Consider the following 15,273-nt stretch of genomic DNA (forward strand, 5'->3'; position numbering starts at 1 on the left):
AACTTAATTATAAATAATGAGGAACATATATGAAGTCACAAACCGGCCTGTTTACTTAAATAGGCAATAACAAAACTTTTAGTCTGAGATTTAACACCTTTCTGAATAACATCCTCTGAATATTATCACTGGTGTTGATTTGTGGCAACATTCTGAGCTATTTGTCATCTGGGTCTGGCTTGAGAGATTACAGATTGCAGCCAGCAGAGGCTAGGCTCCTTACATGAACCCAGTATTGTGCACAAACTCTATCAACATTACCTTAGTTCTCACAATTACTTGAGCATGTATTCTAAAATATCTTTCTCATCCTCAAATTACTCTCTAGTCTCTTCCTTTGCTTTCTTACATATAAAATTCCTGAGGCGAGGAATCTTAGACCTCTTATCTCAAGACCAGTGTCTGGAACTATGGATAAATTCATGAACCAACCTTTTAGTAAGATAGTATTATCATGTGTACTTGACAAGGAACCATTGAAGAAGGATTCAGCATTTAAAACCCAATAATAACAATAATATGATTAACTTATTAGAGTCTGTAATTGAGGACCAGGAGCCAAACTGTGATAGAGGCCTTCTATGATTACATCATGCCATCTGCCAGGATACTCCTCTAAGATGGGTCCTTGCATTGGTGCTGTTTTAGAGAAATACTGTGTCTCAGAGGGGATTAATTTCTTCTCCAAGGTCACACAGGTATTTAAAACATGGCTAGGATTTCCAACCCAGATCTATGACTGGGAACAAATGCTCTTAATGATGAGGCCATACCACCTTCTTTACAGTTTGGTCAACTTTCAGGGTATAGATGATCTATTGCTTATAATTACTTCAAATACAATTTTATAATACCTTTTATTCTCCTAATTATCATATCTGTTATCTCCAGAGGCAGCCCAGGAGAAAAAATTAAGCACACAAAACAGGAAAGGGTAAGATGAGATTGAATATTTCACTGATTTAATTCAACAAATATGTACTGAACAGATAGAGATGAGCCATGTACAATGAGAGCACTTACTGTGCCAGGGTTTATGATCCCAGTGGGCATTCTGACATGTGATCTTGATATTTAGCCTTGGAAGGGCAGCCATTCTCATCTGGATGTTTTGGAAAAACCACTACAACAATCAAATTGAATGGACATTTCCCTTCCTCATTAGCCAGTCTAGCTATACATTTCAGATTAGCTTTGGGTTTGTATTTGTCACATTGTACTGTCTGATGCCAAAATAAATCTGCTAATTTACCATTCTTATCTTTGTCTCTGTTCCCCCCCCACTCCCCCACAGAGTTTTCCCAAGAAACATCCAATTATAGTTTCTCTTTCTTCCTTTTCCACACACAGTACTAATGACCCAGGTAGAATCATCAGGCACCAACCTAATTTCAATGGGCAGAGTAAGAGTAAAGACTAGGAATGAAGACCAACAAATAACAGAAGTACCCTTTCTTACATATTTAATTCTGTATCAGTACATTTATTCTGTGTGCAAGTTCAAGAGGTAATTATCACCTACGTAGAAGCAAGACATGCTAAATTAGGGCTCAGCGTTCAAATAAAAACAAAAGCAGAAAAACCTAACGATTTAAATAAGCCATATTCCAATCTGTTTATATCATTTCTTTCAAAAGAATGGTACAATTTACTAATTGCTAATTTTGTAATTGCTGCCATGGGTTGATTTTACCTTCAATATTTACTGAAGTGTATCCAACTTATAATGAATATCAGTACATTTTTCATTTTTAAAAAGGGTATAATACTTCAGAAAAAACCAATTAAGGTTAATTTTAAATTTATAAAAAAGATAGATGGCATTGTAAGAGTATGGAACGGCAGGGGGGATTTTAATTGGAACAAAAGAACTTGTAACATCCTAAACATTTCGCATTTTCTTTATTTTACTGAAATAAACTGTTATGTTTTTAATGAAAATGGTAAAAAATATTGAAAATCAACACAGACCACCTTTAAAAATATTAAAGAAGGGGATCCCTGGGTGGCTCAGCGGTTTGGTGCCTGCCTTTGGGCCAGGGCGTGATCCTGGAGTCCCGGGATCGAGTCCCACGTCGGGTTCCCTGCATGGAGCCTGCTTCTCTCTCTACCTGTGTCTCTGCGTCTCTCTGTCTCTGTCTCTATGTCTATCATGAATAAATAAATAAAATCTTTAAAAAAATAAAAATATTAAAGAAAATGTATGATGAAAATTAATCACAAAACCTAGAAAATATTTTTTCATACAGACAAATATTTTTATAACTTTTATGTAAAGAATTCTGAAGCTGGGCCAGTTTTATCTTGAATAACTTTCCATGTAGGAATTAGAGAATATCAAAATTTACAATTGTCAAAAGGAAACTTCTTATCTTTTGCATTCCCCAATTTGAGTTCTTATCGACAATAGAGGAAGAACAAAGTACACTACAAACTAGTACTACAAATGCTTACTCAAAATTTCTACATATTAAGATTTTTAATTTATTTATTCATGAGAGACACACAGAGAGAGACAGAGATACAGGCAGAGGAGAAGCAGATTCCCTATGGACAGCCCAATGTGGGACTTGATGTGGGACTCTATCCCAGGACCCCAGGATCACGCCCTGAGCCGAAGGCAGAGGCTCAACCACTGAGCCAGCCAAGGCGTCCTTCAAAATCTCTAAATCTGATGGATCTGATTTTAAGAGGGACCTAATCGTGCCTTGGGGTGCAAAGTTTGCTGCTTGCCTGGGTTGGAATCCTATTTTACTTGCCCTTGCTAGAATGACATTGTACAATGTACTTAAAATCTGAGCCTTGGTTTTCTTACCTGTAAAATGGGCTTGATAGTAATACCTAACTAATAAGATTGCTGTGATGAGATTACTTTAGCAACAGTTTAGTGCCTTGGAGTCTGGCACAAAGATAGTGAAGATGTCATCGGACATTATTCCTGTTATAGTCCTACAGAAAATCCAATAAAGAATCACTTTACCTTTCCTAGGAATTACTGGTATCATATACCTTTGATCCCAGTAGAATGAGATCAAGGGAAAGCTCTAAACATTAAAAGAAAGTCACCCTCAAATGTTTACTTTTCAGTGTCACATATTTACCTATTGATGGGAAGATTAATGACAAGAGTGTGGCTCTAAGCACTTACAAACATGGTTTCATTTACTAACTTCCAGCTTTTTTCTTTTTTTTTCATATTTTTAAAATTTTTATTTATTTATGATAGTCACACAGAGAGAGAGAGAGAGGCAGAGACACAGGCAGAGGGAGAAGCAGGCTCCATGCACCGGGAGCCCGATGTGGGACTCGATCCCGGGTCTCCAGGATCGCGCCCTGGGCCAAAGGCAGGCGCTAAACCACTACGCCACCCAGGGATCCCAACTTCCAGCTTTTTAAGTGGGTACAAGAATAACTCAATTCACAAAAGATGAAATTCAGCACAAAGGGTGCAGTAGTCATGGAAGGTCGGACAACTCTAAACTACCATGGCCCCATTCTGCAGACTGGGAGACTGAGGCTTAGGGAAGTAACTGAATGTAAGCATGGTCATATGGGCCACTAATTGGTGAGGGTGTAATTCAGACCAAGGCATTATGCCCTAAAGCTGACCTGATTTTGTCACGCTGAACAGCCTTGGCTTTAGAAGAGAGGACACGGGCACTGGTTTTAGTGGCGTAACCTGTTTCCGCATATCCCTTCGGTCTTTCCCTTCTTTTAGGTACACTAATACACCTAGTACAGCTGTTGTAAATTTAAAATCGCACCTCCCTACACACAGGTGAACATACACTCATGCTTGGCACAAGCCGTACACACAGTTTCCCCACTTGATTGTTCTGCTTTTAAATCTTTGAGTTTTCATGTAAAAAGATAATTGAATTATTACTCTACTGTGAATTTTCCTTACATCCATAATAATATTTAAAAGTCTTTAATAATTACAAATTAATCTCTTCTAGTGTATTTTTTGAAGTATTTAGAATATATTACACAAGGGTTGTTTAGAAAGTCTCAAACACTGGTACCAGTGAGAAACTATGAAGGACTTGGTAAGTTGATATTAATCTTAAGAAAAGAGTTGTCAAAAATGTGGGTGTAGACATCATCAAACAAGTAAAGTCATTAGAAACTAGATACCATAATTATATAAAGTGTATTTCTTACCTCCCCTCCCTCCCTCTCTCCCCATGCCCAAAATACTTTTAATATAAAAGACCCTTTTTTCTTTTTCTTTTTTTTTTATTATTGGAGTTCAATTTGCCAACATATAGCATAACACCCAGTGCTCATCCCGCCAAGTGCCCCCCTCAGTGCCCATCACCCAGTCACCCCAACCCCCCACCCACTTCCCCTTCCACTAGCCTTGCTCATTTCCCAGAATTAGGTGTCTCTCATGTTTTGTCACCCTCACTGGTATTTTCACTCATTTTCTCTCCTTTCCCTTTATTCCCTTTCACTAATTTTTATATTCCCCAAATGAATGAGACCATATAATGTTTGTCCTTTTCTGATTGACTTATTTCACTCAGCACAATACCCTCCAGGTCCCTCCACGTCGAAGCAAATAGTGGGTATTTGTCGTTTCTAATGGCTGAGTAATATTCCATTGTATACATAAACCACATCCTCTTTATCCATTCTTCTTTTGATGGACACCAAGGTTCCTTCCACAGTTTGGCTATTGTGGACATTGCTGCTATAAACATTGGGGTGCAGGTGTCCCGGTGTTTCACTGCATCTGTATCTTTGGAGTAAATCCCCAGCAGTGCAATTGCTGGGTCGTAGGGCAGATCTACTTTTAACTCTTTGAGGAACCTCCACACAGTTTTCCAGAGTAAAGATCCTGCCTTAAACTGCTGTTTTAACTAAGTCAGTAGGATATAAAAATAATTTTAAAAATATCCCCTTAGGGGCACCTGGGTGGCTCAGTGGTTGAGACAAGTCTTTGGCTCAGGTCATGATCCTAGGGTCCTGGTATCAAGTCCCAAATCAGGCTCTCTACAGGGAGTCTGCTTCCCTCTCTGACTGTTTCTCTGCCTCTCTTTCTGTGTCTCTCATGAATAAATAAATTAAATCTTAAAAAAATAGAAAAAGTTAAAAATATCTCCTTAGAAGATAGAAAGACTAAACTTTGGCTGAAAAATATAAGAAATGATAGCATCAGCATAACTATTATGATGCCCTCCCATTCCCCCCACCCCTTAAAATATGCTTTTTTACCATACCACAATTAATCATGCATGAGCATTTGATTGTTATAAATTTTATTCGAATAATAGAAAATAATACATACAGATAACCATAGGATACACACACAGAATTCAAAGATAAACTTTATACTTTTCAATATGAAACGAAGTACATATCTCATGGAGATATATTGCTACAAATGCCAGGAAACAATAGAATAATCATCTTGAAAATGGAAAGTATAGGAACATATTATCAGAATTACTAAATAATAAAAAGGTACAACTCCATTACGTGTAGCATAAAATACAGGTATTGGAGAAAGTGTTTCCCCACTTTTTGACTGGAAATAACAATGGACATATGAAATCTACTAGTCATTCAGATTTTTTCTAGATATATACAGTATATACAGACGTTGCAGAGAAAGTTCTAAATCTTTTTCTCCTTTGTGTGTAATGACTTTATCTTAAATGTAATATTTAAATGTAAAGTAACATTTTATGACGGTATCAGAATTTTGCTAATTTTTATGCTTTTTTGATATCTGAACTGTTGGCTTCAAATTCTGATATCTTTGTAAAGAAGAACAAGTTCCTGCAAAATGTGAAACTGGTAGGAAAGAGGTAAAAAATTGATTTTGCAATGTCTAACACTCAATCTGTCGATTTTCATATATTCTTTACATATTGCTATGAAGTCATGTCTTCAACAATCTTTTGAAAACCACATATTGAAAGACTGAGTCATACATATCAAAGTCAGCAGCATTGCCATGGTTCTATTACAAATTTAACTCAGGAACTAAAAAGCCTGCCAGACTCACTCTGATAGACGGTTGGATTTCATTAAAAAACCATCTCCACCATCCAAAAAAGAGACGGTCCCTTAATGGAATCAGAAATTGGAAATGAAGAATTGTGTGAATTTTGTTTAATATTTGAGTTGAGATTCAAGTCATTCCTTATTCTCTCCACCATGTTTTAATAAAACCTGAAAGCTTGTTCATAGGTATGAAGGAAACAATTACTTTTTAATTTTTTTAATATTTGAGAAAGAATAAAATGTGATAATTTCAGTTTCATAATATTATTGGAAAAAAAAGAAAGCATTACCCATAATAGAATGCAAACTTTAAAAAAAGCCACTGGTCCTTATGACTTTTACATGGTTAAGTAAATTCATACTAATATTTTGCACAGATTCAGCGTGTTAAAGGTAACAGAACACTTTCACATTTCCTTCTTTATCTGTTAACAATGTATGGGGCAGGGGCAGATGCGAGGTATTGTTTCCACATTTTCTAGATGAAAAATTGAGAGCTAGAAGAGCAAGGTGATTTGTAAAGAATCTCACAACTTTGTTATACTTAAACAAAACAGCACTGTTCCCACCTCTGGTGTGGCATTTTCCAACATTCTTTTGAATCACATGCACCCTCTTCCAAACAGGGTAATGTAAACAGGTAAAAATGTATTTTCAGCCTTGAATATTTCAAGTGAACATTTCAGAATAATACTGATTAAGTCTTCTGAGCAAAGCTGTTGTAATGGGAAAATAACATTTGGACTAAATGAGATTTTCTACATTAACAAACAAACGTGTGTGCATATGTGTGCGTATACATGAGAGCAAGTGAGTCTATCCATAGGCAGTGCTTAAAATCATAGCTTACGAAGATCTTTATCAAAAGTCTAATGTAGGTAATATGTAAATTCCTTTGGTTTATCAAGTAAATATTAAGGCATTTCAGATTCCCCTAAAAAGATTTACTGTTTTTTATTATATTCATATTTTACCTATAGAAAGTTAAAAATACAGAGTTGAAAAAAAACATGCATAATCACTGCATTTCATGAAAGTACTTTTTTTGTAACCAATTAACTTTCTAGTAAATAATTTAAAAAAGTTACTATCACCACAAGGCATTTACAATAAAGAACAATACTACAGGTATATAACTTGACACAGCGTGGACATTTGAGATGGCTGAAGTAGAACCTCTTGCATCCATATCTGTCAAAAATGATAAATAACTCATTAATAAGGACTGTATCAATATAAATAATCAGGGCAAAAGCAACGCCTCTGTATCAGAATCAAATCATACCATGAACCTAACCTAAACCCCCAAGTTATTAGCCCTCATATTATTTATCAATGTAGTATTGTATTACTTGCCAAAAACATCTCTGAAACGCTCATATACTTAAGGTTTTTAAAAAAACAAATCTAGGCTTTGTTCATTTAGTATTATTTAACTTTAATTGAAATTGCAAAAACAACTTAATCATTTTGAAAACAATTATACTCTATTACTGACAATTTTGAGATAATTCAATGGTTTAATTAAAGAAAGCTTTATTGGATAAGAGTTTGGAAAATCTGTGTTTCTACTTTATGCATTTCTAGATAAATTATTTGGCATAATATAAAACATCATCTTTTTAAAAAAGAGGCAATCAATAAAAAGCTCCATTTTCCTGAGATGGCCTTGTCTGCTCTAGTCTTTGCAAGCTCAGCAGACGGCACATGTCAGACGGAAAGGCTACTTTTGATTCAGCAGCCCTCAAAATGCAAAAATAGTGTCTGTCCCTGCAAAAGCGAAGAACCTACTCCTTGCACTTACACTCTGGCCCTATTATAATGTGAACTCTACATCTTGCCCTATTCTAGGAATAAGAGAACATATCTTAATTACTTTAAAACCTAATATAATAATCATAACAAGCTTAAATTTCTAGTTTTGCTCTATTGAAGTGCATACAGTTTTTTAAATGTCTATAGTCTGAAATAGTTTTTATAGATTTTAATGCTGTGGAACTCTGTTCTGAGATAAAAGCTTCCCATTTTCTTGGTATAGTTTAGCTATTTGTTTGTTTCAGTCTAAGTGTGGCAGTCTACATGATTTCATGTAAAGATACACTTCTTTCAAGTTTCCATACCCCTCTTTCTCGTTACTTCCTAATGATGTCAGTCATTTTGTTTTTTAAGATGAAAGAGAGAGCTTTTAATTTTACACCCAAGATTATAGACTAGGTCAAGCCCAATGACACAGGGAACAAAATTACTTATGTCACTGAGAGCTACAGAATAGAATATGAAGACAAGACAGCTTCTACTCTACTTAACTGAGGTCCCCAAACTCCAGACTTGAGATTTGAAAGAATAAATGAAGTTTCTTCTACCGTTGTCACTGATTAAATATGAAAGTGAGCCTGTTTCCCTTCACTCTAAAAGTGTAATTTCTATAGTAAAGTAAGTATAATTTGGATTTTAAAAGGAAAAGTTAGTGTGAACTTCCTTTGAAATCAGAAACGAATTACTTTTTTTTAAGAAGTGTCTTTTGGTTTGGCCAAGCAGTTTATGACCTTCACAATATTAAATTTTCCATTTTTTGGCAGCAGCTCTTCCTACCCACAGGTCCTATCCCTGTGCTTTAATAAAACCACCATTTTGAAAAAAAAATTTGAAAAGTTTTTTAAAGAATTAGTAAGATTCATGTATAATTCTAGGAGGCAAACAAAGATCTTAAAAATAGTTTGTAAGTTTAACATTATTCTTGTGAAATGCTTAAGAAATTCTGTTCTTTACAGGTAATCCAAAGGCAAATTTAGGCATAACTCATAAGAAGGAAAAAAATTCAACTTGATAAAGTTCTGCTAAATATTTTTCGATGTCTTTTCTATTTGTTATCTTTCTTCATATTTTGTATCACTCTTGAGAATTTTCTCTTAGCCTCATCTCTCATATTCCAAAAACTTCTTAGCATTCAGATGGAGGACATCATGGGGAAAAAATAGACAGAAGGGCATTAATTCATTCTTAGGGCTCATAACTCTGATGTTATCAATAAAGTAAGTGTTGAGTTTGACCAACTTACTGGTTATTCTTGGAATCCTGATCTGTTCGCTACTGGTTCCATCCCCTCCATCAGTGGTGGCCTTAACTTCAATAATGTAGTCCTCTTTAATGGGCAATAAAAGTTCTGCTGAAGTTTTATTTGTGTTTAGCACTTGCACATTATTTTGACTGCTAGTCCTATAGAAAACCTAAAATGAATGAACAAATACATTTATAATTCTTAGATTGCCTATTCTTACTGTTTTTCATAGAACTGATTACACTGATGTCAACTCACTTATATTGTTTTGTTATAGTCACCAGAATACAAGTTCAATTCCTCGCTCTTTTCATAGGTCTTAAACTGGGAGTTAGTACATACTAGAATCATCAAGTCCTCAAAATCAAGAGTCCAGCTGCCTTGGGCATTTGTAAGGTTGGAGAGATGGAGCAAACCTCTACTGTACTGATTTTGAAAGCCAGACCAACAGGTTAGAGCCAACAATTTCCATTGTTTTTTAAATACTATATGAGCGACCATCAGAAGTAACTAATTAACATCATGAACAATTTACAGAGATTTTGTTCAAAATCACTTCATGACCAGAATTACTTCCCTTAAATTTATATTTAGAAATCAGATATTGGGGGGGAATATCCTTTTTATAAAAAGTTTGATATTTCTTTGTCAAAATCAGATTATGGCAACCATATTATCACAGTTGGAAAAATCATTCAAACCCAGCTTCCCTTGCCAGGAATAGGAAAAGAAATCATTGCAAATAACTTACTTTATAACCCGTTACTTCTGATTCATTCTCCATTGCTTTAACTTGTTCCCAATTAAGTAACACTTTAGTGTCTGTAGCATTCCAAACAACATTTCCTGGTGGCTGACTGGGAGCTTGAAATGCAAAATGATAAATTAAAACAGATTTGAACAGAAGTGATACTTTACATAGAACAGATAATGACAGTCATAGAAGACTTATAGAAGTATAGCAAAATCTCTTCGGTAATATGTTGCATATATGTATATATAGGTGGAATCAGAAAAAAAATGAAGAGTAGCTAAATGTCCTTTAAAAAAGCTTTTTCAAGGGGCATCTGGATGGCTTGGTGGTTGAGCATCTGCCTTCGGCTTAGGTTGTGATCCTGGGGTCCTGGGATCGAGTCCTGCATAGGGCCTGCTTCTCCCTTCTGCCTACGTCTCTGCCTCTCTCTGTGTGTGTCTCTCATGGATAAATAAATAAAAGCTTATAAAACAAAAATACTGTTCAATTAAATTGTGAGATAATTCATTTCATCATAGTCATCACATCTTTTAGGACATTTCTTAATTGTGGCTGAGGGTCCTCTTCTGGAAACCTGTCCATAGTGGAGATAAGGAAATTCCTTTATCCACCACTAGAGGGATGCTTGTTGATTTACCAAGAAAGGCAGGCTGTGTGACCCACTTTGACACATCCGGAGGCTGAGAGAAATTGCCAACTGAGCAGATTAAAGATGCACAAAATGAAGTGTGGATGATTTTTAAGCCAGCGTTGTGTGATGAGATAGGCAAAATGGGAGGCAATCAAAGATAAGGGTTACTCATATTTATTCCCATGAAGTAATAGCTATTCATGTGAAAAATTGCAGCAGAGAGTCTATATTTCACTCTTCGTTTTCCAAGTTTTAAATCAATTTTTGAGAAAAATAAGGCAAAGCCCTAAAACATTAATGAGAATTCCATTAGATAATGAATGAAATTCTCTGAGGTTGGAAAAACTTGGATTCATAGCTTAGTTCTCTCTCACAAGCACCAGACAGCATAGTCATGCTGGGGTAAGGGGGTTCAGCGACAGCACAGACAGGACATTAAAATTCAGTTTCCTGTCAAGCACAAAACAAACACAATATTATCCATTTGGCCACAGCATCGCAATTGCCCAAAGCAGTGCTGAAATATGTTGTACTTGTGGATTTAGCTGCAGAATGTGATCTGGTTAACTGAATTTGTAATGGGAAAATGATATAAAATATTGGCTATGCAGAGAAATTTCTAAACATCATTGACTCATGCCACGAGGGAAAGACGGCTGAATTTACAGATGGGAAAAGCTCTCAGATACATTTATGTGACTAATGACACCAAACAAGATTGTATTCCCTGCAGATTCTTTTGCTGCGTGTCTGCTCTTTCACACTATTCTATGCTGCCTTTGAAATGTTGCGATCTGGCATTAGCAACGACTTGAGGTCAGCTCAGAGAGCTGAAGCTGCACAGCTCTGATAACAAAAATATGTTTAACGGCAGTTGCTTAGGGTTTAAATACTGTTGACCACGTTCTGGTGACTCAATCCAAATGATATGAATGCAGAGTGTTAGAACATTTCCCCCAAGTCTGTGATTTCCTGCATCCTGACAGTACTATAACAGGACAGGTTCTGTTGGATGTGGTGCAGAGCACAGCCAGCATGGTCTGTTCTACCAAAAGCTGTGTGTGCTTAGAGATTACAGGAAACTTGAGTAATTTTGGTTGAATCATCTCTTCCAACACTAGGCTTGTAGAAGAGATGAAGTGCAAGTGTAACATTGAGGCTTATCTTGTATCAGTCCAAAAACAGATGAATGAATTCAGCCTGAATCAAATACTTTTTGAATAAACAGAAAGAAAGAAACAGGAAAAGGGAAAGGAAGAAAAAAATTAAGGTTTGTTCTGGGTCTGATTACTCTTATTCTGAATCATATCAGTGTTTCCTGAGCCTCAGATAATCATGTACCACTTTCATAACTTTTGCTATCTTTAAAAAGAAGACTAGATTTTTTAAAAAAAACAACACCATATAAACATCTACCTTTAGCTTCATCACAAGCACTAATACACAATCATGGGCTTAATATGCTACTGACATTCTTAAGGTACTCTCTAAAATAAATGAGGCATTCTTAAATTTAAAAAAATTGTGAACCACCTTTAAATCATCTCTCTTACTACTAATAATAAGAATAAATAGTGGATTATTAATCACCACTAATAAGAATTTTCCATCATCTGGAAAATTCTACACCAAATAAGTTTTCCTTCTATGTTCAAAATCCTATTATTGTTAGTAACTAAATGCTTATTAAACATTTATAAGATGGGCTACGCAGGGTGCCCGGGTAGCTTAGTTGGTTAAGTGGCTGTCTTCAACTCAGGTCATGATCTCAGGGTCCTGGGAGGTCTGTGCTCAGCAGGGAGTCTGCTTCTTCCTCTCCCTCTGTCCCTCTTCCTGCTTGTGCTCGCTCTCTCTCTGTCTCAAATAAATAAAATCTTTTAAAAAAACATAATATGGGCATGGTAAAATGTGCTTTTATATAATATAATTTACTTCATTCTCATTGCATTATAATAACATCCATTTCTGTACGTGGCTAATCTGGACCCAGAGACTTAAAAACAACTGAACACTCATGTTTACATCAGCATTATTCACAGTAGCCAAAAAGTGGAAGCAATCTAATTGTCTGTCAAGAGATGAATGGATAATCAAAATGTGGTATATACATAAAATGAAATATTATTCAGCCTTAAATAGGAAGGAGATTTGCTAACACATATTACAATATGGATGAACCTTGAGGATATTACAGAAAGTGAAATAAGCAGGTCAAGAAAAGGGAAATTCCGTATGATTCCACTTACATGAGGTACCTAGAGCAGTCAGATTTATAAAGACAGAAAGGGGAATAGTGCTTGCCAGGGACTGGTGGTTGGGAATGGGGAGCTGTTTCATGGGAACAGAGTTTCCGTTTTTAAGATGAAAGACTTCTAGAATGAGTTATACAACAACCAATCTTAACACTACTGAAGTATACATTTAAAAATGGGTAAGATGGAAAATTCATGTTATGTGTATTTTTACCATAAATTAAAAATTAAAAGCAAGAACTTACTAAGCTACACAACTGGTCAGAGATATTATGTGGATTCAAACCAGCTCTGATTAATTCCAAAGTCCATGCTGCCCATATTATATTGTGCAGAGTACCTGAGACCTTATTTAACTTCCAAGTAACTGATCACAGATTTATAGATGATGTGAAAATGAATATTAAACAAGAATGTCACAAGAATGGCACAACCTCCACCTTCACAGAAATGTTTTCCCTGCTATCTCAAACTAAAGTGGGGCCTCTTCTTCAGATATTAGGTCCTTTCTTCATAATCCTCATCAAATCTATATTTTACATTTTGTTGTGGTTTTATTTTTATTAACATCCAGTTTTCCCCCTATAAGATCCTTGTAAGCAGAGACAATATCCAGTAAGGTCTATGACACAGAGAAATCAATATGGTAGATCACTGGCCCAATGCCTTGTCAAGGGTAGAGAGCAAATTAGAATTTTGTATATGACTGATGTTTTAATGTAAAAAGCACAAACTCAAGTATCAAGGAATCACTTTTACAGTGTTATCAAAAAATAAGTTCAATCCATTTCTTTTGTGTTCCCAAGGAATGATTCATGCAATGAACATTCTAAATAGGGTAAAGATTCAGAGTAAGCATTAGTGAAGTAATTTCCTATGGTGGCAACAGGACAACATTTGACTGGCCACACTTCTCAAATGCAGCACATCAGATTTCGAAATGAATTGCCTAGCTACATGATTAAAAGTTCTCTAAGACATCCCCCAAAATAGTATACAATTTACAAAGACAAAACTGGGACAGTTAACACTCATTGATCATCACCTTTGAAACCTGCAAAAGAAAGTGTGTTAAGGGTTAAAGAAAAAATGAATAAGGAGGTGACAACATCTGGAATAGCTTTTGAAAGACAAATTGTGATTTTTAGATATGGACGCGAAAGAGGGAAAGGTATCCTGCATAGGGATAAACGTGTGAAAGCACAAATGCAGGAAATAGCAAGGTACAGTGGGGAGCTCAGAAGTTCTGACTGGTTACAAGGTTATGGGGAGGAGAAGGGAGAGAGCAGATGCAGCTTAAGGAGCAAGTAGGAGGAGGCCTGGGTAGCTCAGTCAGTTAAGTGTCTGCCTTCGACTCAGGTCATGATCCCAGGGTCTTGGGATAGAGTCCTGTGTCTTTCTGCTCAGTGGGAAGTCGGCTTCACTTCTTTCTCTCTCCCCCCCTGCCCTGCCCCCCACTTGTGTGTGCACAGGCATGCTCGCTCTCTCTCTCTCTCTCTCTCTCACTCTTTCTCTTAAATAAATAAATAAAATCTTAAAGAAAAAAAAAACAAAAACAAAAACAAAAAGAGAGGCAAGTAGGAACCAGATGCTGAAAGGTCTAAGAGACCAAAGAAACCAGAAGAAGAATTTTTCTGTAGGCAATTAGGAAGGCATTAAATAAATGAAAGTAGGAAAATGATACTACCAGTTTCGGTTTCCTAGATCTTTGTGGGAACAGAGGGAAAGGAGGAGAATCTTAGTGGGCATTCTGTTGGGAGAACATAAGTAGTGCTTCATGTAAGAGAGAATAAAGGTCTGTTAACATGAAGATGATTATAGAGGACCTGGAGGGATGGGACATGAAATTTGTGTAGACGCAACAAATTATGATGACTGACATCATATAGGCGCTGGCAATAAAAAGCAAAGCTGGGATACCTGGGTGGCTCAGCGGTTGAGCATCTACCTTTGGCTCAGGGCGTGATCCTGGAGTCCAAGATCAAGTCCCACATTGGGCTCCTTGCAGGGAGCCTGCTTCTCCCTCTGCCTATGTCTCTGCCTCTGTCTGTCTCTCATGAATAAATAAATAAATCTTAAAAAAAAAAGCAAACCTAATTCTAGCTGATGACACAGACCTTGAGGAATAATGTCTCCACCTGGCATGTTTTTCACTATATAATTAAGAACTATTTACGTATTAGGGATCCTTCCGAGTACAGTAAGCAATGAGATAAACATGTTCTCTGACTCTAACCATAGGCCATATCAGTGGTTCCCAAGGATCCACATTTCTTCCACTAGAGATGATTTTAAGTGGATGACATTTTTAATTGGAAATATGTACACACTTTCATGATAGATTAAAAAAAATTCTGTCACATCCAATTCTTGACTGACAGATGTAATTCTTTTGGATGAAGCCAATATTGATACATCTGTGGTAATCTACTTCACACACAACACACAGATCATTAAAACTAGGTTCTAATTAATGATACAGAACAAAGGCGGTTATGCAAACACAAATAACTTGTATGTTTCCAGCTGCACACAGATGTCTGCTAAGCATCCCAAAATACAG

General features: G+C 36.1%; 1 protein-coding gene across 2 annotated transcripts in view; it reads right to left on the minus strand.

Moving 5' to 3' along the window:
• Nucleotides 1-5,253: 5,253 nt before the first annotated feature.
• Nucleotides 5,254-15,273, minus strand: part of CNTN3 (contactin 3) — a 327,782-nt gene continuing 317,762 nt past the window's right edge. For both annotated transcript variants that reach the window (XM_041760551.1, XM_041760552.1), the window contains 3 exons: nt 9,825-9,937; nt 9,074-9,242; nt 5,254-7,206 (listed from right to left, as the gene is read on the minus strand). In XM_041760551.1, coding sequence (XP_041616485.1) covers nt 7,106-7,206; nt 9,074-9,242; nt 9,825-9,937 — 383 coding nt within the window. In that variant the 3' untranslated portion in view covers nt 5,254-7,105. The remainder of the gene's footprint in view (nt 7,207-9,073; nt 9,243-9,824; nt 9,938-15,273) is intronic.

This window comes from Vulpes lagopus, chromosome 7, assembly GCF_018345385.1.
Source record: "Vulpes lagopus strain Blue_001 chromosome 7, ASM1834538v1, whole genome shotgun sequence".
NCBI classification, from domain to species: domain Eukaryota; kingdom Metazoa; phylum Chordata; class Mammalia; order Carnivora; family Canidae; genus Vulpes; species Vulpes lagopus.